General features: G+C 35.3%; 2 protein-coding genes across 5 annotated transcripts; both read right to left on the reverse strand.

Annotated features, from left to right (window-relative positions):
* Window positions 1–2,493: 2,493 nt before the first annotated feature.
* Window positions 2,494–5,544, reverse strand: LOC110790219 (3-ketoacyl-CoA synthase 11-like). The gene is made up of 2 exons (XM_021995004.2): window positions 4,602–5,544; window positions 2,494–3,463 (listed from the first exon to the last, which is right to left on the reverse strand). Exons 1-2 carry the CDS (start codon window positions 5,397–5,399, stop codon window positions 2,678–2,680), a joined length of 1,584 nt encoding a protein of 527 aa, XP_021850696.1. The 5' UTR covers window positions 5,400–5,544; the 3' UTR covers window positions 2,494–2,677.
* Window positions 5,545–5,680: 136 nt separating this feature from the next.
* Window positions 5,681–23,058, reverse strand: LOC110790220 (uncharacterized). Of its 4 annotated transcripts, none has more exons than XM_021995007.2 (7): window positions 22,823–23,055; window positions 22,657–22,707; window positions 22,462–22,513; window positions 18,443–18,501; window positions 10,414–10,459; window positions 9,655–9,798; window positions 5,681–7,672 (listed from the first exon to the last, which is right to left on the reverse strand). In XM_021995007.2, exons 1-6 carry the CDS (start codon window positions 22,901–22,903, stop codon window positions 9,680–9,682), a joined length of 408 nt encoding a protein of 135 aa, XP_021850699.1. In that variant the 5' UTR covers window positions 22,904–23,055; the 3' UTR covers window positions 5,681–7,672; window positions 9,655–9,679. The 4 variants fall into 4 exon arrangements, 3 of the variants coding, with proteins under 3 accessions (XP_021850699.1, XP_021850698.1, XP_021850697.1); XR_002533731.2 differs by lacking the exon at window positions 5,681–7,672 and adding an exon at window positions 9,995–10,175 and having other exon boundaries at window positions 9,320–9,798; window positions 22,823–23,058; XM_021995006.2 differs by lacking the exon at window positions 5,681–7,672 and adding an exon at window positions 9,320–9,540 and having other exon boundaries at window positions 22,823–23,054.
* Between the last annotated feature and the right edge of the window lie 1,088 nt (window positions 23,059–24,146).

Below are 24,146 nucleotides of genomic sequence, written 5' to 3' on the forward strand. Positions count from 1 at the left end.
TCACTTGACTAATATGTTCACATTTTAATTTATGCGAAGGTCAACCACCTTTAGCTTCACTATCAATGGCTTCTCAATAGAAATTTAACCAACTACCCCCAACCCCCTATTTAATCAATAGCCAAGAGTGACAACTCTTCCGTGTGTGGAGTATGTGGCCAAACAAAGAGATAGTCAATGAACCCGATCAAGTGTCTAGGTTGGCAAGGGATCGGCGAATGTGACATAACAAGTGACATATAATACTTTTGTTTCGGAATAGTTGTAGTATTTTGACTTTCTTTAATATTTGTTTCTTACAAATCATAGTCCGCCAAACCAACAACATAATTGCAAATCAAATTTACGATAATTTTTACAAATTCAAAATTAGAGGTATTTAATGGTCCAAGTGATGCAAGTAGAAAATACAGAGAGAGTATGAACATATATTTATCTAGACGTTGATAAATTAGAGCTATTTCTATGAATATGCAAAATCATTCGTTTGCCATTTTCGTATTGTATTATGGATGCTGATTGATTTGTATTGCGATATTGTCTTTAATATTAAGTCAGATAGTTAGTTGCAAAACTTGCAACAATAACTGCAAATATAATGATTGAAAGATTAGCTTTTGTCCAAGAGTATCAGACTAATTTAGATTCACATTTAATTGGACACACCTTTTCCTGAATAGAGTACATAAAATCACGTATGTGCAAAATAAAACATTTCGGTGCGTTAAAATTACAAGATATTATATATATCCATCGACTATTCACCATTTTTTTTTTTTTCCTACTGTGAGGAGTTCACACCGCCTTCGACGAGTGGATTAATCTCCCGCGGGAGTTTGCGTGGGTAATCTCGATGGGCAGCATCCCTCTCAGTTGAGATTTTTACCATTCCCAAGGCTCGAACCCGAGACCTTGGTTAAGGAGCAAGAGACCCTTAACCACTCATGCCAACCTCAATTGGTTACTATTGACCATATTATAACATGCATCTTTCTTTATTTAGGAATGTTAGGTACCAATGGTAAATGTAAAATGTGAGTAAGGGTAAAGTGGATATTTAATGTGTGAACATACAAAAAACATGTGAAAACATATCATAAAAGAAAATGGTAGAGCTAATATCTAACTTTCATGAAAGAAAAATGAGTTAAGATCAAAGTTGGGGTCCTACATTTTACATTTTTCTGAACCTATACTTTTTTTCTTCTTCTATATTTTGAGACCTACTATACATTTTTCGGCCATATTTAACCAAAGCATAGGAAAAGGTTAGTCCCTTTAGCTAAGTTGAGTTAAGCTAAAGTTTTGGGTCCTACCTTTTGGTTTGTTCACCTTTTAGGACCCCGACTTCTTCTTTTTTTTTTCACCTTTTGGGGTCTCATTTCATTTTCCGGCCAATTAACCTTAGTTTAACTCACTATTAACCATACAATCACTCAATAATAAATTAAGCCAAAGGTTAGGGTCCAACCTTTTGATTTTCTCACCTTTCAGGACCCGAATATTTGTTTTTCACCTTTTGGGGCCTCATATCCATTTTTTGCAAACCAGCGTTATTTACAAAAAAAAAAAACAAATTCATCTTTCTCAAACCCCTTCATACAATTAAAACTACATAATACTCTTCTCCAAACGTCATAGATAATCTTTTCTCATTTACAAGACCTTTTATATTCCCTCCGTTCCATATTAGTTGTTACACTTTCCTTTTCCGTCTGTCCCAGATTAGTTGTTACACTTCTAAATTAGGAACGACTCCACAATTATTATATTGCCTCTCTCTTCCCACTAAAACTTTTTTGTCCCCACACCCTCTCTCATTCAATTAAAAAAATACCCCACTAACTCCTATCATATCTACTTTCAATCATATTAAAATTGATAATAAAACAATCACTTATCACCTAAAATTTTGTGCAAAGGTAAGTGTAACAACTAATATGGGACGGAGGGAGTAGTTGAAACTTAATTTACGTAACAAATAATAATTGATTTGAATATGTTATAGAAAATTTAAGGTCATAAATTTTAATATGAAAATTGCTACTTAATTTTGATCGAGTTAAGCATAAATCATTTTATTATTATTGTTATTATTGTATTAAATTGAATTAAACTGAACTTAACTGAACTGAATGCTCCTGAACTGAACTGAACTGAATTCTCCTAAACTGAACTGAATTCTCCTGAACTGAACTAAACTAAACTATGAAATAAGTCCTGAAACTGAAATTAAGCAAATAAAAGGAGGACCTTAGTTTTAAGTGACACAAAATGTAGAATCAATAATGTTCATGATATATGACCAAAGGCGGACGTTCAAAGGATTCTCACAATTAACACACAAACAAAAAACAAAACAAACAAAGGGAAAGGAACAAAGGGCATTGACATCAAGATATTGTTAAGGTTATGTCACGAATTAACTCCTTAACATTATATTTTCTCTCACAAATTCAAGGTGTCATTATACAACATTTACCCAAAAGTAAGTTATTAGAAGAGACGAAAATGGTTTAATTATCTTAAATTTAGACTTTGATAACTACAACAATCAATTACTATATAAAATGGCTCAAAGAAAAAAAATCTGTTAAAGTTTCTTGTGTATTACTACTAAGGAACGAATATTTATATATCCTTTTACTAAAACAAAAAAGAGAAAAATTAAAAATAATTAGGACATATTAAGAGGGGTGAATCTTGGAACATGAACAGGGAATTTATGAATCTCATCAATCCAAGGACTCTGCTCCTTAGCTGGGTTAATGGTCCTCAATGCTTGCCAAACCGCACTATTACACTTAAATCCTGACCCAAATGCAATTTGCCAAGTCCTATGACCTCTTTTGATCCTCCCTTTGGCTTCGGCGTAAGCCAATTCATACCACAATGAGCTACTAGATGTGTTACCGAACCTATAAAGAGTCATCCTAGACGGCTCCATATGCCATGGCGATAACTCTAGATTCTTCTCTAACTCATCTAACACCGCTCTTCCACCAGCATGAATGCAAAAATGCTCAACGGCCAACTTGAAATCAGGAATGTATGGCTTGATTTTCATTTTGAATGCTTTCCTCGCGACTAATGTAATAAAAAACAATAGTTGCTCGGACATTGGAAGAACTAATGGTCCTAGGGTTGTTATGTTTGCCTTTAGGGCTTCCCCGGCTACGGCCATTAGGTCTTTTGAGAGAGAGACACCCACTTTTTTGTTTTGGTCTTCCTTTTGGTATACACATGAGTAACTTTTGTCTTCTGCACCCTTATGGGTGCGGACCGTGTGAACTAGTTGGTACTTGGAACGACGACGGTCAGATGGTCGATTCGATAGTAGGATGGCAGCTCCTCCCATACGGAACAGGCAGTTTGATAACAACATTGATCGATCATTTCCCCAATACCAATTTTGTGTTATGTTTTCTGTGCTCACCACCAATGCATAGGTATTGCTTTCTACCTACAATTGCATACATTTTAATTGTTATATTTACAAGATAAAGTTAAGCATCCTCAATGTTAATCACTTGACCAAAACGTCATTAAATTAGAAGCATAATCTTATTCATCAACACATAATTACATAAATGTACGTCCAATAGAATTTAAGTTTATAATGTTTGTACTTGACCTAACTGACCTACCCTGTATGCTTTTTGTCCTTGTATATTTAATTATCTGCATATTTTTATTGATCTTTCGAGATTTCCACATCAAGAGTTTAACAAGTTACTACACATGAATTTATATCAAATACTAGTGCCTATTTTTATGTCTATTCTCGAGAGTGAATTCAAGAGACCAAAATTGAGTAAGTCTTATATTTCTTTTGAACCATGGTACGTATATAGTAATAATTTACAAAACCGATCACATCTCTGAATATTTTATTTCTACTTAACGCGTCTTTTATCTTTTTGGGTAGGCCAACCGCTATTATGTGCATACAGGTTACGTCTTTAAGTTGAGTTGCTTTTACTTTTGACTTTTTGAGTTCGAATGCTTATTTGATTAATCTATCTCGTACATTTTTTCCCTTTTTTGGATATGTTCTCTTCGCTTTATTTTTCTTGTATAATCACATTGGATTAAACCGTACTTGACCATATGTTATACAGTACTAATTACAAAGTATTTTATAAAACTAGGGGCATTTTGGGAAAGAATAAAAACCAAGGGTGTAGTATTTAGTCCTCTTCCCCATATAGGGATATCCTAATAACTCAATAGGAAAGTGCCCAAATCTAGAATACCTTTTGATTCTCACCAACAAGATCAGGTATTCAATTATCATATCAATCATAAATGTCAACTCCTCAACGAAATTTCATTAATATTTTCTTGACCTAATTAAACAACTTAATTAATAATAAGGCTTTGACAACTAAGTATGTTATAAAAAAGGAAATCATTTTACTTAACTCATATAGTGTCATTAAGAAATCAAATTGAATAATTAATACATATCTGTAATTAATGTCAAATCATTTTGCCTAGTAACATTCTCCTTACATATAAATTACACAAGACAGTCTTATGAAAGTGTGAATAGCGTCAAAATCTAAAAAGGCAGAGGAGAAGTGATTAAAAAAGTATACCTGCAAGAGCTCTTTGGCAAGATCAATGGAAATGAGACCAGCACTGCAACCCATACCACCAAGATTGTAGCTCAAAACATTGCCTCTAAGCTTGTAATGGTTCACAATCATTGCGGACAAAGACGGTGTTGGGTTAAACAAACTACAATTCACAACCAAAATTCCTATGTCCTTAGCCTTTACCCTAGTCTTAGCCAACAATTCATCTATGGCTCCAAACATGACTAACTCAGCCTCCTTTCGAGCCTCTGCCATACACGGGTTAGGCGGGACTTGGATCAACGCCTCAGGGAAGTACGTCTCTTGCCCTAAACCCGATCTTTCTAGAATCTTCTTTTGAAATTCTATGTTTTCTTGAGTGAAAGCCCCAACGTTAATCGTCCTATCCATGAAAATCTCTCTAGTGACTTTCCTAGATGGATCGGGCTTGTAGCAAGCGAAGTTAACCAAGTATACCTTCCTCGGCCGACTCGTGAAGTATAGTGTACCGAGAAATACCAACAAGGCCGTACACATAAATACAGTGACCAAGTTATACTTGACGAGGTCTAGTGAAACTTGAACCAACCCTTGAAACGAATGTACTGAAACATGTACACTACTTATGACTGTAACACTCAAAGGGACTAACATTAGATATAAGAAATTTGAGATTACATAATGGTAACCTAGCTTTACGTACTTCAATCTAACTGATTGTTTGAAGTTTGGAAGCTTATTATCATTATTGTTGTTACCACCACTCTTTTCACTGCTTATGCTATTGATTTCCGTGTTTTCGCTCATTTTTTGTGCCATTATCTTTTGAAGGAAAGTGTTCCAATTTTTTTGGGATGAAGGGAAGGAGGGAAGAGGGAGAGGTGATTTATAGATAAAGAGAAGAGGGGAGAAAGATATATAGGAAGATACAAAGTAGACCAACGAACAAGAGAATGTAAAAGATGAGATGGATACAACTATACCAACTACCCCAACGAACTTTTAATTCAATGCGCGCCTTTTTATTTTTTTATTTTAAAAAAAATAATCTATGAAGTATTTCTTTGTTTAATTATGAGATGGGAAAATTGCAACTACAATTTAATTAAATGGGTTGGCATTCAGCAGGGAAATGGCAGGTTTGATGCAATTAATATTTTTATCCAATTTTGCAGAATTTATGAGCCCAATTTCTTGACTGGTGAAGTCACAGAACACGTCTTTGTGAACCAATTTGTATACTCTTGTCTTCACCTTTTAACGTTATTGAATCCACACTAGACTTATATTGGAATCGCATATCATACGAATATTATTATGTACCCCGTACCCGGATGCACCTATTAATCAATGGACCTTCTCATATTTTTCTCTTTATATCTTCGGCACACAAGCATGTCATCTTGTTAATACGTTTTCGTGCACTTTGACCTTCAGCGGATTTATTATATTCCGTACAACAGTTGCACCAGAAACAACTCGTTACACCTAGTGACACAACCTTATACTATTACACTTCCACAATCCATTTCAACAACACTCATACTTTATAGGTGAGATTTTGGTGAGACGTCCTCCTAAAATAATCTGAGGATTATTTTGTATGAAATCCTGGAATTTAGAATTCATCTTATCGATTCTCTCTCTCTCTCTCCTTTTTTCTTTAGTCAGTTTGGTTGTACCTTGTTAGAGTTTGCGCCCGCCAAGCTCACTATTGTTTAAGGTAAGGAAAATGACCCTAAACCGACTTCAATACTCGAGATTTCATTAATCTCGATATTTAGGGTTTTATGTCTTGTGTACTCCGTACCAAACCCTTTTACGGGAAAAGGGTTTTCCTCTTTTGGTGGGACATATGATTTTCTGGGTACAGGTTGGATGTATGCTGAGTTTATGACCATATGAGAAACTAGTTGGTAGTTGTCCAGTGTACTAAAAGAAGTAAGCAAGTAACCCTTTTTCCTCCAACTGTTACATCTTCTTGATGAACTAGTTATAAAGATGTTTACGTAAGATGTACCCCATACTATACGCAGAAGTTAATACATAATGTTAGGCTTGAAAATCACCTGTATTTTTTTTGGATAATTAAGCAAGCAACTATTTAAGGGTCATTGCTGGAAAGATTGTGAATTAATCACCAAAATATAGTCAAAATCACTTTGACCCTAAAGTTTTAACTTGCTGGCTTGCTGCCAACGTGTGAAGAAAATTTAGGAAAGTGGGAAATACTTGAGTTTCATATATAATCATATTTTAATAGTAACACATGACTTGTACTTGTTGTAATGTTTTAAATCGTAGACTAGCTATAAACAAGGGTGCACAATAGTATTCAGTATACACCAAAATACATAAACTCACAGGTAAAAGAACATGTTATTGTAATAAAAGAACATTGAGATAATGTAATTTTTTTTTATTAATGCTTTTTTTTACATGATGTTATGTTTTTTTTTTTTTCACAAGCATTTATGTTCTTAGGGTCAGGGTGCGGACGTGCAGCGATAATGTTATGCTTATTTATCACTGTTCCCCTTTGTGCACAAGCATAGTCCTGTTACCAATTGAGGTTGGCATGAGTGGTTAAGGGCCTCTTGCTCCTTAACCAAGGTCTCGGGTTCGAGCCTTGGGAATGGAAAAAATCTCAACTGGGAGGGATGCTGCCCATCGAGGTACCCATGCAAACTCCCACGGGAGATTACCTCGCCGAAGGCGGTGGGAACTCCTCGTAGTAGAACCAAAAAAAAAAAACAAGCATAGTCCTGTTTTTTTTGTCTCGTGTAGAGTTGTAGTGTTACTGTTAATGTCCAAAAACTGTGATCCTCAATTGCGAAATTTAGTGTTGCTCCGTGCAATGAAGAATTGAAACATTAACCATTATATAAACTAATGAGCTGATTATGGAATTCATGGTTCAATATAGAGTATTCGGTATATCGACTGCCTATTTTGTCAAATTTCAATTGTATTAAAGTTGTGAATTGGGCTTTTAGTATTGTTTGCATTTGACAGTAATGAAGTAAAAGGAAAATGATTTATAAAACTGTAAATTTCATCCTCAGTTGAGCGTCTTTATAAGTACCTGTTTGCTGTAAAAGAGAGCAAAGATGTAAACTGAGTTGAATATCAACGCAAATACTTCAACCAACTGAGCCAGTGTAATGATTCAACTCGTAAAAGGGTCTTCCTATAATCATTGGTTTCCCTCTAAGATAACTTTAGTAACCTGAAATCCCATATGTTCCTGATGAAGCTTCTCTACCACTTGTGGTCTTCAAATATAGATTTTATGCATGAAGAGGAGAGAAGACCAAGCTCTAACCTTTATAAATCTGATATACATTTTGACATCTGGAACTCCAATTTACAGGGGGAAAAAAGACACACAACTCTTTGATCCTTAGTTCCACACTAATATATGATCTTAATTAATCTCGGAACATTACAGAATCTTAATGACATTGCCACACATAGAATACCAACTTAGAGACTAACACTCAGGAAAGTGACAGTAGCCAGGAAAAGTCCACTCAGATCCATGTAAATGGGGAATTTGTAGCTGGTCTTGACTCTTGACATTTCCATAGTACCCAACTTGTCACATCGGATGGTGATCGCCGACAGACAGGCCCAACACTAGCAATTTAGTGTATAAAGATTTAATATCTACAGTAAGAGTATAATCACAATACCTTCAGCCAAACAAGTCCCTACTACTTACCCAATCCACAGGTCAAGCTCAGAAAGTCAGAATGGAAGAAATACTTACAAATTTGACTACTGAGAAAAGTATGGACCATTTTGGCAGGTCCATAGAGAGAGGAAACACAACTTCATCAGACTAGAGACTTAAGATTTGGATTAAATGAAGATGGGTATGGAAGATGTTTACGGTAGCCAGTACTATGTATTCGTGTCCGACATATGCATATGATACTGCTGTTGGGTGTAAATGGGAGTCCACTGTCCAGGCTTGATTGAACTACATTCTTAATCATAATGACAATTCACAAATCTCTCTCATAACAACCTCAGAGGCTATGGCCAATTTTCCTTATACAATCAGGGAGGCTAATTTTTATTTTGCTCATTTGGAGCTCCAAATAAGGAAATGGGCAGAAAATGTATCAACCATGAGTTGAGAGCTACACAATGCACTTTTGAAGCGATGAAAGATAGTCTTCAAATGTTCAACAAATCTGGATTTTGTGGTTATGGATTTACAAGTAGTACTAATGTATTGATTACATCAAAAATAATATTAGTAAAAAAAAATCATTGAGAATTTAAAGAAGAAACAAACGCAGAAAAGTGGCATCAAAATTTTACAGCTGCAATTTAAATTCATTAGCATAGATTAACAAACATGGTAATTATTTCTCAACACACTTCAACTTTTGACAAAATAAAACTGTAATAACCTCCTACTAACTATCTGGACATACAAGTAAGACATTTTGTTTTCTTATTGTAAGGGATCCCAATTCCCTAGCGCGGATTATGCCTAGCAGTGCTCACCAAGTTGTCAACCTTCCACCCATGGGGAAAATACTAATCCATACTAGGAATATTAGATCAAAAACTTCTCAAAATATATCTTTGTCGACTATTATGATTGTCGAGCATTTAGCTGCAAGCTTATCCATTAAATATAACCATTGACATTCGAAATCTGAGAAAGTGTATGCAAGATTTAATTTGGTATCACTCCTAAAACAAAAGATGACCTATCCCAGTGAATCCGAAAAAACATTCAATAATGGAATATCAGGTCCTCAAGTTTCTAAGCATGGCAAACCCTCACATATATTTGGTTTGGCGTACAACTAAAGAGCTAAAAATATCCCTTCACTAGATCTCAGTCAACCCGTATATAAAAAGATAAACATCCCTAGTGTTTCTTTCTCAATATCTCAGATATGAGTATATACATTATAAGGAAAGTTACTCAAGATTACTGCACGGAAGCACAATAGAAAATGAGCATCAGCTTAGAAATATAACTGCAGAAATTATCTTAAGAAAACTGAACAGGTTCAAATGGTGCTAGTAAGTAGTAACAATTTCATACCTCTCCCGCGTTCGGCTGTACATTTTTAAGTCGTGGAAGTCCTAGATTTGTGTGTGTTGTCATTCTGAGAAGAATGTGATGAAGATAACATTGCAGCATGATATGACGAAGATGCAAGCTGAGCCAAGGCTGGCACTGCACCACCTGGTGAATGAAAAATGAAGACCATGCAGAAAGTAGTGCAATTAAAACTCCAATTGATAAGAAAACCCAAATTTCAAAAGAATGTACTAGCAAGGTAGCTACGGTCAAATAGTACAGAATACTGTCCCTCCTTCTACGACACACCATTGATATTGAGTTTAAATATTACATGTAAAGAAATAAATAAAAGAAAGACCTGCTGCAAGTTTTCCAATACGACTTAATTTGTCTCTCAATCTTGAAATGCATAGTTATCCACATCTGAAAGCTTTCCCGGAAAGTGGCTGCCTAAGAAGCTTAGTACAGAAGTTGCTAATTCATACTCGATATCACAGCAAACAGAACTACTATTCATAATTCATCAATGCCAACAGGAACTGCAAATATAGAATCCTCAATTCTTAATGTTCATATCCATTAAAAAAAGAATAATCAATCAATCATTCATAAGTCTAAAAACTTGTGTGATGATGCAGATCATGCAAATCATCCATTACCATGGACAGAAAATTGTCGAGAACACAGCAAAAAGGGCATCCAACTGCAGATGATATCTGAGTGGTAAGAGAGAGAGAGAGAGAGAGAGAGAGAGAGGACAAGAGAGAAAGAGCTAACCTGCCAATCCAGCACAAGCGGACGAGAAAACGATCACTGGCGGTGCCTGAAAATTTCCAAGTTTTCTGAAGTTAAGAATAAGAACAAGACCAAAGTCGAAAGGAAGCACCAACTGGAGATACTAACAACTCAAGGATAAACACAAACACAGAAAACAACCAAAAACATAGCAAGGTTTAATATGTTAGGCCAAAACAGGAAAGAACCCAAAGCCATTAGAAAGAATAACATAATTATTAATGGGCTGAACTGCTGAAAATACCAACAAGATTCAGAACAATGCAACTGTCACAGGACCTTCAATTCAACTAATTTGCACGTCAAAATTCAACAACTTCCGACGTATATTTTTTTTTTATCAATTTGCAAAAAAGATTAGTATAGAAAAGGTCAGAGCTAAATTTTACAACAGATTACCAACAGGAAACAGCTTCCCGCAATAGTTCATGATGTTCAACATAACAACAAAATCAGGTCAGAAACGATAGAAAGTTGTGAAGGGGATCAGCTGTGATCTTTTGACCGTTGCACGGGTTTTATGAAGACCACAAAATAAATTAGTTGCAAAAGGGAGCACATAGCCATGGTCAAGTAAGAAAAATCAAATGATGGCCTGAAATAAACAAATAACACAATTCATTTGACACTTTCTAGTTACATTAAAGGTTTCTATTATATGAACAAGTAAACCAATGGTGATAGTAAACACTTTCCAGTTACGACTGCACATTTTCTGTTGACCCTAAAGTTTTGATGATGACAAAGCAAACTCCTGACTATTGGTTAAGTTATGTTGCATAATAGGTTCCGAGATCCTTAGAGAGATAATGCTAAGTTAGGGAGATCCTGAGTTGAATAAACTAAGCAAAGTGGAATATATGCAAGTCACTTGATCCATGTCAGACACTACGTTGAAGAATTAATCATTTGGCAAGTTACAAAGGCGAGATCCTTAGGCGAGTTCCTAAGGCGAGATCTTCATATATTATGTGGATCCTCGATGTTCCAGAGAAGGAACAAATTGGGAAGACTTCGAGTGAAGCTTCTAAAGGTGCAACATGAAGACTACAACATATGAGTTTATGTTTAGGATTTATGTAAGTATTTAATATTGTTTATACATAATTTGAAACGAAAGGAACCTAAGTATTTTGGTACGTTTTAAATTGAAATATATTAACTGTAATTATAAACGAGTTTTAAAATAGAAAATCTTTTTAATAAATAAAATGAATTTAATTAATAAATGTAAACATAGGATTCTGTTTTCATTCTCCTTGTTTCTCAAGCAAAAGATTTTCCATGATCCTTCAAACTCTCCCACATATTTCTGTTTAAACGTGCAATTGGTGTTTTGATTTGGTCTCCCCTGTTTCTCTCCAACTATGCCCATGTTACTGAGCAGTAACAGTTAGTGGGTAGTTGAGGAGAACATGAGTATCCAACCTTAGGTAAAACTCCTCTATAAAAGGAGAAGAGTTTTTGCTTTTCAAAACACAACTAATTTCTACAAAATATATCTTAAAGGGCTTAAACGTTTTAAAAGAATCAGTTTGCAAAATAGAGTGTTCCTTGAGTTCCTTATTGCTATAAGTTTTATTATGTACTAGAGTTTATCTATCAAATTGTATTTTGGGTTTAAGGGTTGAATGATCCTTGAGTGACTTAGAGTTAAGTCAAAGAGAAAAGGAGCGACTTAGAGTTAAGTCAAAGAGAAAAAGAGCGACTTAGAGTTAAGTCAAAGAGAAAAGGAGCGACTTAGAGTTAAGTCAGAGAGAGAAAGAGTAGCACAGTAATCGAAGAGGATTGTTGTGGGGAACTCGTGTTCGAGAGGAACTCGAGTTAAAGAGTGTATTTGTAATAGAGTTATTGCATTAATACAAAAGAGTTGTGAGGTTCTTCTTGATTAGGATCAAGAAGGTTCCTCAGTTTTATATCTTTCTTCGCTCATTATTCTCAGTCTCTTTATTGTTTAAATTCCGCAAGAAACTTACCCAAGTTCCCAAGAAACAATTCACCCCCCCTCTTGTCAAGTGTTCCTACTGAACTATCAGTTGGTATCAGAGCAGGATCTCACAAAAATACAGGTTTAGAGAAAAAGTTCCTGGAAAGTATGAACGCTTACGAGAAACTCGAGAAAGGTTATTCCACTCAAAGACCTCCAATGTTCAATGGAAAATTCTACACCTACTGGAAGAACAGGATGGAGATCTATATCAAGGCAGAGAATTATCAAGTCTGGCGAGTCATAGAAGTCGGCGATTTCGAGGTAACAATGACCAATGCTCAAAATGAGGTAGTTCCTAAACCCATGTCTGAATTTACTAAGGAAGATTTTGAGAAATTTGAAATCAATGCAATGGCTGTTAAAATCTTGCATTGCGGCCTTGGACCTCACGAACATAACAGAGTTATGGGGTGCAAGAGCGCAAAGCAAATCTGGGATCTCCTTCAAATAACTCATGAAGGAACTAATGAGGTCAAACGTTCAAAAATTGATTTATTAATGTCTAAGTATGAACGTTTCGAAATGCAACCAAGAGAAACAATACAAGAAATGTTTACTCGTTTCACTAACATTACTAATGAGCTAGTTTCACTTGGAAGAATTATTCCCTCTGATGAACAGGTTAGGAAGATCCTAAGGAGCATGCCACAAGATGCCACAAGATGTTTCAAACAGGTCACGGCACTGTTTGAAACAAAGGACTTCACCAAATTCAACATTGAACAATTGGCGGGATCCTTGATGACTCACGAATTACATCTAGGAGCAGCTGTTCCTGAGAACCGAGGCCTTGCTCTCAAGGGTGAGGAACAGGAGGACTCAGAACCTGATGAAGATGAGGTTGCTACGTTGGTCAGAAGAATAAAAAGATTTTACAGGAACTCTAAACCTGGAAATCTAAGAGGAAGGAACTCAGTGAGAAAATCAAGTGGTTCCAAGTCTGACCAAGGATGTTTCAAGTGCGGAGATTCTGACCATCTAATCAAAGATGGCCCTCGGTGGGAAAATGAAAAAGGGAAAGGCAAGGGAAAGGATCTGTGCAAGGAAAGATTCAACAAATCAACCTTTGCCAAACCTAACTTCAAGAAGGCTATAATCGCAGCTTGGGGAGATGCTACAGACTCGAAGAAGATGAGGATCAATCAGATGAAGAAACAGCAAACCTTTGTCTTATGGCAAAGATCGATGGAACCACCCAAGATCCATCAAGTGAAGTAAGGTCCTCAACTCTTCTATCTCTGTCTAAAATTTAGTGGAATTATTGATAGAAACTCTAGACAATTTTAAAAAGCTTATCTAAAGGCTCAAAGTGACAAGGCAATGGAACTTAGCAAAGAACACATAACCTACCTCGATAATGTTAAATCTGATGTACATGGTAGGTTCTTTCAGTTGCATGTCATGTCAGGAACACCTCTCTTAAAGACTCTTTTGAAAGAGTTAAAAATGTATGTATTATGCTTGATGAAGCTAACAATGTTGATGAAATTCAGGAACAGGAAGATTTCGAAATTGGTTTCAAAGAGAAAAGGAGCGACTTAGAGTTAAGTCAAAGAGAAAAGGAGCGACTTAGAGTTAAGTCAGAGAGAGAAAGAGTAGCACAGTAATCGAAGAGGATTGTTGTGGGGAACTCGTGTTCGAGAGGAACTCGAGTTAAAGAGTGTATTTGTAATAGAGTTATTGCATTAATACAAAAGAGTTGTGAGGTTCTTCTTGATTAGGATCAAGAAGGTTCCTCAGTTTTATATCTTTCTTCGCTCATTATTCTCAGTCTCTTTATTGTTTAAATTCCGCAAGAAACTTACCCAAGTTCCCAAGAAACAATTCACCCCCCCCCCCCCTCCTCTTATCAAGTGTTCCTACTGAACTATCATTTTCCCTTTAGATTTGGTGAGTCTTTAGATTAGCAAGGGGGTAGGGGGTTCGGAATACAGAGGCAGCTCCTGTAATCTCATCTTCAGGTTTTATACCGAGTACTAGTTATGCAAGCAAGGAAACTCAGCAGCAGTTGGGAATTAAGCTCCTCTAGACTAAGAAAAACACCCAGCAGTGCGAGTAATAAAACTATAAAAGTACTAGGTTTTAATTGTACTTATGTCACAACGCAAGAAGACTGCAACTTTACCAAGTTTATACTTCTTAATATTTAAACCTACCGGAGCCAACTACTTGTGCTTCTACCGAAAGATTTTAAAATATTGGAAGGAACCTGTGAAAACCTTATTAAAAATTGGAAGGAATCTGTGAAACCCTTATTGACTCACTCAGTGTTACCTAATTTGCTAATCCCCCGTGAATCCAATCCAAAAAGGGGAATTATTACGTGTGAGTGGTACATTTTTGGCATAACTTAACAAAACAGGTGGGAAACTACGAATTGCAATTCCGTACCCAATCTTGAACAGCAAATTAGGAAACATTGGACCAACTGCCCTGATTTGTCAAAGGGTTTGGCCTCGTCGAATAAGTATACCACCACAAATCAGCAACAGGAGATAAATGGGATAGACTTTCACGGGAATTAAGCCTACCATAACAACACTACATGGGATGTTGCTCCTTTTATAACTAAGCAAGAGTACAAAAATAGGTGGGGAAAAAAAAGTTGAGGATAACTGGATTCAATAAAGAAGCAAAGTATATGCGGGCACTGTGGTTCCTAGTCAAGCCCATTGGATATTTGGATGCATAAGAAGTTATTATATTTACAGATTTATAGATAAACTTGGTGCATGGTAATGCAGGAAACTTTCTCATTTAAAACCATATATCAACTGTTGAGAGTGCCAATCCCATGCTATCAGAAGACCAGAGACACCAATTGTACAATAGTACATGTCCAAAGTTACTCCAAGAGGCATATTTATCTTATGGTTCCCCATAAAATCTATTATTAACAAGAGATAGGCCAAAACATAGGAAACAATCGTGGGTGCGGTCGCGATCGTGTTAACGGTTGCGTTATCGCGGAAACCGCTTGTAACGGATAAATAGAACGGATCGCGGCTAACGCGGAGTGAATTTTCTCCTAAAATTCATATTAATATAGGTTTAAGCTTTGTTTATACCTTTTAAGTTTAAAAGGCATTATTACAACACAACCTAACAAATGTGAGTAAGGGTCATATTTTGTGAACCAATGATCATACAAAATATCTTGTTGTTAAAATACACAACTAATAACTAAAATATTTTTGCCCAATTTGTACAAAAGAACGGTGTAACGGGAAAATTTCCCTCTAACGCGCCGATTTTTTTCGCACCATTATATGAGGGAGTTTCGCGGCAAGGTAAATCCAAAATCCGTTACAGGACGACCGTTACGTAACGTAACGGTCGAGTTTTAATTCCATGCGCCAAAAACACTAGTTCTGTTATTTTGTTGGTGTTCGTGAATTACTATCTATACTATATAATAAAAAGCGTTTCTAAAGAAATTTATGTGTAACGTGGCGCTCTATTTATGAGTATTTCATTTCATGTAAACTTCATATATTTAAAATTTTAGAAATGGAGCATGTATAAGCCTAGAACCCGCGACCTCACGTTTAAACAATGAAGTGTTTACATTTGAGCTATAACACGTTACATACTATCATTGTAAAATAAAAAATACTAATAAATATAAGGATAAATTGTTTTTTACCACCTAAAAATATCGAAAATTTATTTTTTACCACCAAAAACTAAAACTTGTATTTTACCACCTAATAATATGAATGTTACTAATGCAGTAACCTGGGCATTTGCCCGAGCCTAAAAACTAGTTTACACCTATTTATTGCATCTGCATGTAATTTTGTTGATGAATCGGGTGTTCGTTATTGGATGTTTGGGGGTTTAAGACAACCTGGCCATGAGAGTGCTAAGGGCTAAATGGGAACATGTTGAAATCTTTCACTTGTGGTTACCCTCTGTGGAAAGGAATGGGGTCTACCTGGACAGTTTTTAATGATATCATCCAATGGGGACTAGCAAAAGGTGAAAATATTTCCTTGTGGTTTGACAATTGGTTAGGACCAGGTAGGCAGGTATGCTTAGAAGTCTTATTAGTTGACCCCTTAAGAGTCGTGGAGGACTCCTTGACCCTTAAGGCGTGCACAGAAAATCAAGGATGGAATAAACCTTTCCATGACTCTCCCTAGTACCTACTGAGATTTTACAGATGATTCTAACTATTCCTATCCCTGATCCAACTCTTGAGTGCCCTGATTTCATTTTATTTTCTCCGGCTAACTTCTAACAAAAAAAATTATATTAAAAAGACAATACAAATGTTTTCAAGTTTTGATACAAACAGGACCGTGGATCTTGAATGGATTTGGAGATGTGATACTTTGCCAAAGATTAATTTCTTTCTTTGGTTGGTAATCCAAGGTAGGCTCCCAAAAAATGTTTGAAAGAAACATGGCTCCTTCTGGGGACTGCAACTGGTGTCCCTTCTCAACAACGATGCTCTTCACATCCTCAGGACTGCCAGTAGGCAAGAAAGGTATGGGATCTCTTTCCACTTCACCCCTCCTTATTCATTATGCCCCTTGGCACCTGGCTTAAACAAAACTTCACACACCCTACCCAACCTCCCTGTCATGGAATACTTTTCTCCCATGTATCCTTTGGGAACTTTGGCTAAGAAGAAACCCATCTTTCAAGAAACACTAAAACCACCTGAAGTACGCTGAAAAGCTTTCAATTGGGCATGGGGATACTTCTCCTCAAAACTAAAAACTCAACCTTTTTTCCCCCAAAACACTGATCAGAAGTGACAACACCTCCCCCCTCCCCCTCCCGACTGGATAAAGTTAATTGTAATGTCTCATTCTCAAGGGATATAGACTGTGCAGGTCATGCAGGGTTTTCAGAAACAACAGTGATCACTTGCTTGTATGTTTTCAAATAAAGTACAGGATTACTCGTAGGTGAAATCTTAGCGATCATAAAAGGCCTCACGCTTGCAATACAACAAGGATGGATCAAGGTTCTTATACATATACAGATTTGAAGGAAGCAGTATAGGGCAATCACAAAACAATGTTTATGATATCAATATCAATTTGATCATTCAATATAGGGCACTTATATGTGGGATTGAGGTCTTCAAGCTGGAGAATGCGGGCAGGGATACTAACAGAGCGGCTGACATCTTTGCTGGAGATTGTAGAACTTCTAATTGTAATAGTTTACTAAACTATGTAGCAAAGATTTTAGCTAATCCCCTGGATTAGTTGTGGGTGTACTTCTGGAGGAAATGCCTCCGTAAATCTTTGTAGCTACTCTACCTTTTCACTCTATAGTTTGACCCCTGCTTTGCATCAAGAAAAAGGCCAGATGTAGCTGAGATGGTGACTGGAACTGGCAGTCCGGATTATCAAAGGAAAACAACAACGTAAAAACTCTACTTGGTTTTCCAATTAGGGTCCGTCTACTCCATATGGAGCAAATTGAAAATTTTGAAGACACTTGTCCATTGCTAAGCATCCCACACAATAGACCGATAATCCGGTCTATTGTGTTTAAGATTGCACGTTTGCAACTAGATAAATGCAAAAGAGCGTCTGTGAAAGTTGGTTTAGGGTAAGAACCTTTCTTGAAGGTGTGTCTAGCAATTTGATGTTGTGGAGGCTAAAGATAACTCTTGGTGCCCATACTTACACTTGATGTGATGAATCTTCTATCTTTTCAGTCCAAACCCCCTTTCCTCTCACACACACAAAAAAGAAAAGATCTATTTATCCACAGCACTAACTCTCACTCTAACATGTATGCAGATCAAATCAAAGCTATAAAATGCCAGCCATCACTTGATCTAGATACCACTATGATAAAACTCTGGGGAAATATACACCTGCTTGACAAATCTAATGAAATAAATAGGAAGCTTAAGACGGTGTAAATGTAAAATTTCCATAACAGCCAGATAAAATAAAATGCACCATCTAGTGATCGAATGATCAATGGACAAAATCCAAGTGCAAGATCACGGGAATGAATGGGAAGAGGCCAGAGAACAGGTAGACTTACCCCAATAAGGAAATGCAACCACATTGGCCCGATCACCCACTTACGAACAGTTGGAATTACTGCACAAAAAGAGCACCTTAAAGTTTAATGGAACATAACATTCTGCTACTGAAAAACCGAACTTAATAATGATGCGACTAACTTTTATATAGTAGCATCAAAATTCATTTAAGGGCAAAAAAGCAGCAAATGAGTTCACGGGAAAACCTGCTTGAGTTTTCCTGACATTTCAAATTTATGTCACTGAATGGAAAGCAATCGGGAACAGCTAAGTAGAATAAGCATTACTAATTTCCTATTCATAACTCATTCAAGCTTTATAATCATAATTACCGCTAGGATAAGGTCTTGGTCTTCTAAAATGTTGTCTTATGCTGGTCGCGTGCAGTTAGGCCCTGTTTAGTTCACCTTATTTTAGGACCTTATTACTTATTTCAGATTTAATCAAATCAGATCAGACCAGATCAGATCAGAAAAAATAAGTTCAGATCAGATCAGACCAGAAAAAATAAGTTCAGATCAGATCAGACCAGATTATTATTATTATTATTATTATTATTATTATTATTGTTGTTGTTGTTATTTTTATTATTATTATTATTATTATTATTATTATTATTATTATTATTATTATTTATTATTATTATTATTATTATTTTTGGTATATGTTTATATCATTGTTATTATATTTAATATTTTATTACTATTATTGCTTTAATAAAAAATAATGTTGTTGTCGGTGCAATTAAAATCTATTATTTAAGACATAAAAGAACATTTACAAAACATTCAAATTCATCATGTCCAAATTAAAACCATAGAAACGATATGATCAGGTCATGTCCATACTGGTAGGATCAGATAATATCCAGATCATAACTGATCTGTACAGATCATGTTCAAATCTGCAACAATATTATAAATTTGTGTAACATTTATTTTACACGTAAGTCGTTTAATATTAATAAATGTAGATTTTTGTTTAAACGTAATTATGAAGAATCAGATCAGACCAGATCAGATCAGAAAAAATAAGTTCAGATCAGATCAGAAAAAATAAGTTCAGATCAGATCAGGAGAAATAAGGTGAACTAAACAGGGCCTTAATCAAAGGCAATCTCTTTAGTATGCAAACTTATTGGTGTCAGCTGTTTATTTTGCCAAAGAAAATTCTGAAAGAAGTGGAAGCTTGTTGCAGGGTCTTTGTCTGGGGATGACAGCAACTCTAAACAAGCTAATGTAGCTTGGGAGAGGTTTGTCTCCCAAAGATTTTCGGGAGTTTAAATGTCAAGAACCTTGCCGTTTCGAACAAAGCAGCAATTGTCAAGCTTTTATGGGCTTGAACTCGCAAAACTGGTAAGTTGTGGGTGAGGTGGATCCATAGGTACTATGTGAAAGGTCGGAGTCTGTGGAGCTTGCCTATCCATAACAGCATGACTTGGACGGTCAAGAAACTTTTGCTTCTAGAGAAATCGTGGATCACTCTGGGGTGGCAGAGTATTTGCAAAGGAGACAAATTCTCAATCAAGAGCACTTATAGCCACCTAATTGGTGCTCATCCTAAAGTACCTTGGAAAAGAGTTGTATGTAACACGGTAGAAAGTCCTGGAAGCAAATTCATTTGCTGGTTGGCTCTACAAAATAGGCTTGCAACAACTGATAGGTTGAGTGCCTGGGAGTATTCAGCGCGATACTATCTGTTGTCTTTGTGAACAAAATGTTGAATCTGTGCAGCCTTTATTTTTATAGTGTTCTTATGCAGCAAAAGTTTGGAGTTTAGTGTTGCAGATGCTGAATTATAGTAGCCTAGTAGGCAACCTTGGCGGTGGGATGAGGAAGTTGCAATTGCTAATAGAATGTGCAGGAAGCAAGACAATAGAAGCAAGTTGTAATGGTAGTTTCTTCTGTGAAGCTCTTCGAGGCATTTGGATGCTGAGAAACAACATGATTTTCAATGGTGTTAAGCTTAGCGATATCTCCTTTAGAGTTGCTGTGACATGTTCTGATAGTACGAGAAATCTACTGTTGTAATTCGTTTGTAGGTTGTTTGTTTTGTTGGGGTGCTCAGTTTGTGCTGAGTTTTATGAGTTTGTATTCAACTGCTTATAGCTTTTGATATCCCTTTTGGTAATATAATCCCCTTTATTTTTCAAAAAAACAAAAGAGGACCATTTGAACAGCAACCTAGCATACTTGGTACCTACATACCCCCATCAACAAAAACTACAGGTTCTAATCCCAACCATCTTTTAAAAGATAAATGGAAAATATAATACCCCTGTGACTGACTCGGAATATGAAGCTCTCCTCTCCCATTTTCATACAATCGGATCATAAAATTGTAGTTCTATATGATAATTTATATTCAGGGCTAGCTACCACATCAAACGAGTTAACTTGATATCAACATAGTTTCCATTCTCAAGAATGTACAGCAAAGGTCTAAACAAAAAATATTAGGTGAATCATATTGCAGATCCAACTGCAGTTAGACTTGTGTTGCCCTGATGACACGGCAAACTCCAAATAACGTACTATGTGTTCCTGTGTAACATAAAGTTTCGGAGTAGAAACACTTGGTCTGATGTTCAGTATGTCACAAGCATGGAAGAGATAAAGAAGACACTTAAGCGGAATCATTCAAAGGCAAGTTTTAGATCAAGTTCGCATTGTGAAATCAGAGCGACAGAAACTAGCTACAAGTTCCAGAGCTTGAACTTGCTACAAAGCATCAGAGATGAAGCTTCCAATGGTGCCAACATAAACACTTAAAATTAAAGAGTTTTGTTTTTAGGTTTATATAAGTGTTCAAAGAGGTTAAGTAATTGTTCTGGAACTAATGGAACGAGTCAAGTCCTAGCATGTTTTTAAAGGAAATTCCAGATTTCAGGTACTTTTGTGAAAAATATAACACAGTTTTTGTTTTGTAAAATAAGTACATTGGATTATGTTTTACAAAACGTTGTTCTACCAGGATTATTTCTCACATGCATGTTCCTAAATTAAGTCTGACTTCTTTTCAAAGTCAAAACAATCTGACATCTTTGATTTACTCTTCCCATGATTTTCTCACCTTACTGATCATGGCCATCATGCTTGTTTGAGTGATTGAGTATTAGGTTAGTTCAGAAAAATGGTGGAGATGACCTAGGTTAGTTCCTCTATAAAAGGCTAGCTTATTTCATTTGAAAAAATACAACTGGCAAGCATTTATTTTTACGAAGAGCAAAAAGTCCAATAGAGCCAGTTAAGCTAAGTGAGTTCCTTGTTCCTACGGCTTTTTGACACACTAGAGTTCAATTTCATTGAGTTGTATTTTTGGGTTCAAAGGTTTGAGTGAACAAAGAAAGACATAGAGTTAAGTCAATGTAGTGAGAGAGAAAAGGTAGGACTGTGATTACCGAAATTGAGGAACTCAAGTTCGAGAGGAACTTGAGTTAGAGTATAGTTTGTAATATAGTTATTGCCCTATATTAAAGAGGTAGAAGTTTCTCCTTCTCGATTGGGCTCAAGAAGTTCACCCAATTTCTCTTGTGCATAATAGTGTTTCTTGTCCTTTGTCATTTAATTCTGCAAAAACTTCAAACAAAGTTTCATATCAATTCACTTCCCCTCTTGTAGTGTTCTATCTCAAATAACAACTTGTCAACAAGACAAGTTGGTTTTGGACCAAGTAATTTTTGTACAAGTTCATAACCTGAAGCATGAACCCTGAAATATTTAGGTCACTTTTTTGGGCCATCCTTTTTTCAACCTTCTTTCAACCAGCAAGTAGACTTTAAAATCCGACGGACTTCATGTTATCTCATTATAATCATGTATTGAAAACCCAAATTTAAAAAGCTTAGCTGGTTGCATGGCTTCAAGATGTTCGGATGGAGTTAAATTTTTGGTTTCCAAGCATAAAATCACATGTTCAGTATCAAATTTATTAGTCAGCTCTAAAGTAAACAACCCAAAATGCTTCACAGAAAACAAGCTAGCTAAAAATAAATCAACAAAATTAGAAAGTACCTTACCATAATTAAATGCATAGAATGCACTTGTTGTGCCACCCACAGCAGAACCAATCTGAAATTATTCACATATTTTACAAGGATATTGAACAATTCAACCACATTCAAAGATTAAGCTAAAAAAAAAAAAAAATCAACCAATTTATAATTAAAGGAACAATAAAATTAACCTAAAATTTTGAAAGATATATGCATTACCATAGAAAAGCTGTCTCTAATGAATGGCTGCACAGTCCAACGGCTAGTTTCCTGCGATTAACATCAAAATGTATTAAAAGTTCCAAAGATATCAGTCCGATATAATTTAAACAGCAAGAAATTGAGTTCAACATAAATGAATTTCCGTTTTGTTTTTTATTTATACCATTTCTTTTGAGAGAGGGCCAGCACAGTTTGGACATGGGAGTGGAGTTACGACCTTCAAATTCGTAGAAGTCTTCGCCATGATCAATCAGAAAACCTAATATCTCTCAGGTGCTAATGGAGGAGTTATACAGTGGTTCTGGTAGAAAGCGGTGGTGCACGGCGGCGATACGAGGAGAGAGAGGAGGGGGGGTAAAGTAGAGTTGACCCAGTCCAACGATCCAATTTTATTAATCCGTACTGTAAATGATCATACTTTTAGGCCCTATTTGGTTCATTACTACTACGTAGATTTTAGCTCGTGCATAATTCTATTAAATTGTTATGTTTAAATAAAAATTCTATGTATATACAACTTTTATATATTATTTTAGATTAGTTTTTTATTTTACATTCAATTTCATTTTAGATTTTTTATTATTATGAAAGTGTTTGTTTTTGGATGAAATTGTATATGCGTAATATTAATATTTTTATTTAATAAAAAATATCTATGTGAAAGTTAATCATTTCTTTACGTGGTACTCGACTTTTTTTAATTCAAAATTAATTTTGAAATCTTATTTGTCATTGGCCGAAGCCATTAGATTTTTCTATGTGGCTCTCTAATATTGGATTAATGTTTGATTTTAAATTGAATTTTATTTATTTTATTTTAGATTATTGTTTGATTTTGGATGAATTTTATTTTAAATTAATTTTTTAATCATTAGAGTGTTTGATTTTAGACGTAGTTATATATATTAGTAATTAATTAATTAATTAAAATATCTACGTGGCACCTAATTAATTATCTACGTGGAAATCGATTATTTTTTAATTATTAGAGTGTTTGATTTTCGATGGAGTTGTATATATTAGTAATCAATTAATTAAAATATCTATGTGGCACCTAATTAATTATATACGTGTCACTTGATTTTTTAAATTCAAAAGAAATTAGAAATCTTATTTTTCATTGGCCGAAATCTTTAGTAATCCTAGGTGGCGCTCTAATATTTCAGCAAATATTCCTCGATTGGCCGAAGCCATTAGATTTTTTTACGTGCCGCTCTAATATTGGATTAATATTTGATTTTAAATTGAATTTTATTAATTTTATTTTAGATTATTGTTTGATTTTGGATGAATTTTATTTTAGATTTATTTTTTAATTATTAGAGTGTTTGATTTTAGATGGAGTTGTATATATTAGTAATTAATTAATTAATTAAAATATCTATGTGACACCTAATTAATTATCTACGTGGAAATCGATTATTTTTTCATTATTAGAGTGTTTGATTTTCGATGGAGTTGTATATATTAATAATTAATTAATTAAT

Source organism: Spinacia oleracea, chromosome 5, assembly GCF_020520425.1.
Source record: "Spinacia oleracea cultivar Varoflay chromosome 5, BTI_SOV_V1, whole genome shotgun sequence".
NCBI lineage: Eukaryota > Viridiplantae > Streptophyta > Magnoliopsida > Caryophyllales > Amaranthaceae > Spinacia > Spinacia oleracea.

What these genes read in the sequence shown, in the direction of transcription:
- LOC110790219 (XM_021995004.2), bottom strand. Translation starts at nt 5,399, where the DNA reads ATGGCACAAAAAATGAGCGAAAACACGGAAATCAATAGCATAAGCAGT. An exon ending in TTGCCAAAGAGCTCTTGCAG is followed by an intron (nt 3,464 to 4,601) that starts GTATACTTTTTT and finishes ATGCAATTGTAG; the next exon opens with GTAGAAAGCAATACCTATGC.
- LOC110790220 (XM_021995007.2), bottom strand. Translation starts at nt 22,903, where the DNA reads ATGGCGAAGACTTCTACGAATTTGAAGGTCGTAACTCCACTCCCATGT. An exon ending in GCCCTCTCTCAAAAGAAATG is followed by an intron (nt 22,708 to 22,822) that starts GTATAAATAAAA and finishes TGTTAATCGCAG; the next exon opens with GAAACTAGCCGTTGGACTGT. An exon ending in TTAGAGACAGCTTTTCTATG is followed by an intron (nt 22,514 to 22,656) that starts GTAATGCATATA and finishes GAATAATTTCAG; the next exon opens with ATTGGTTCTGCTGTGGGTGG.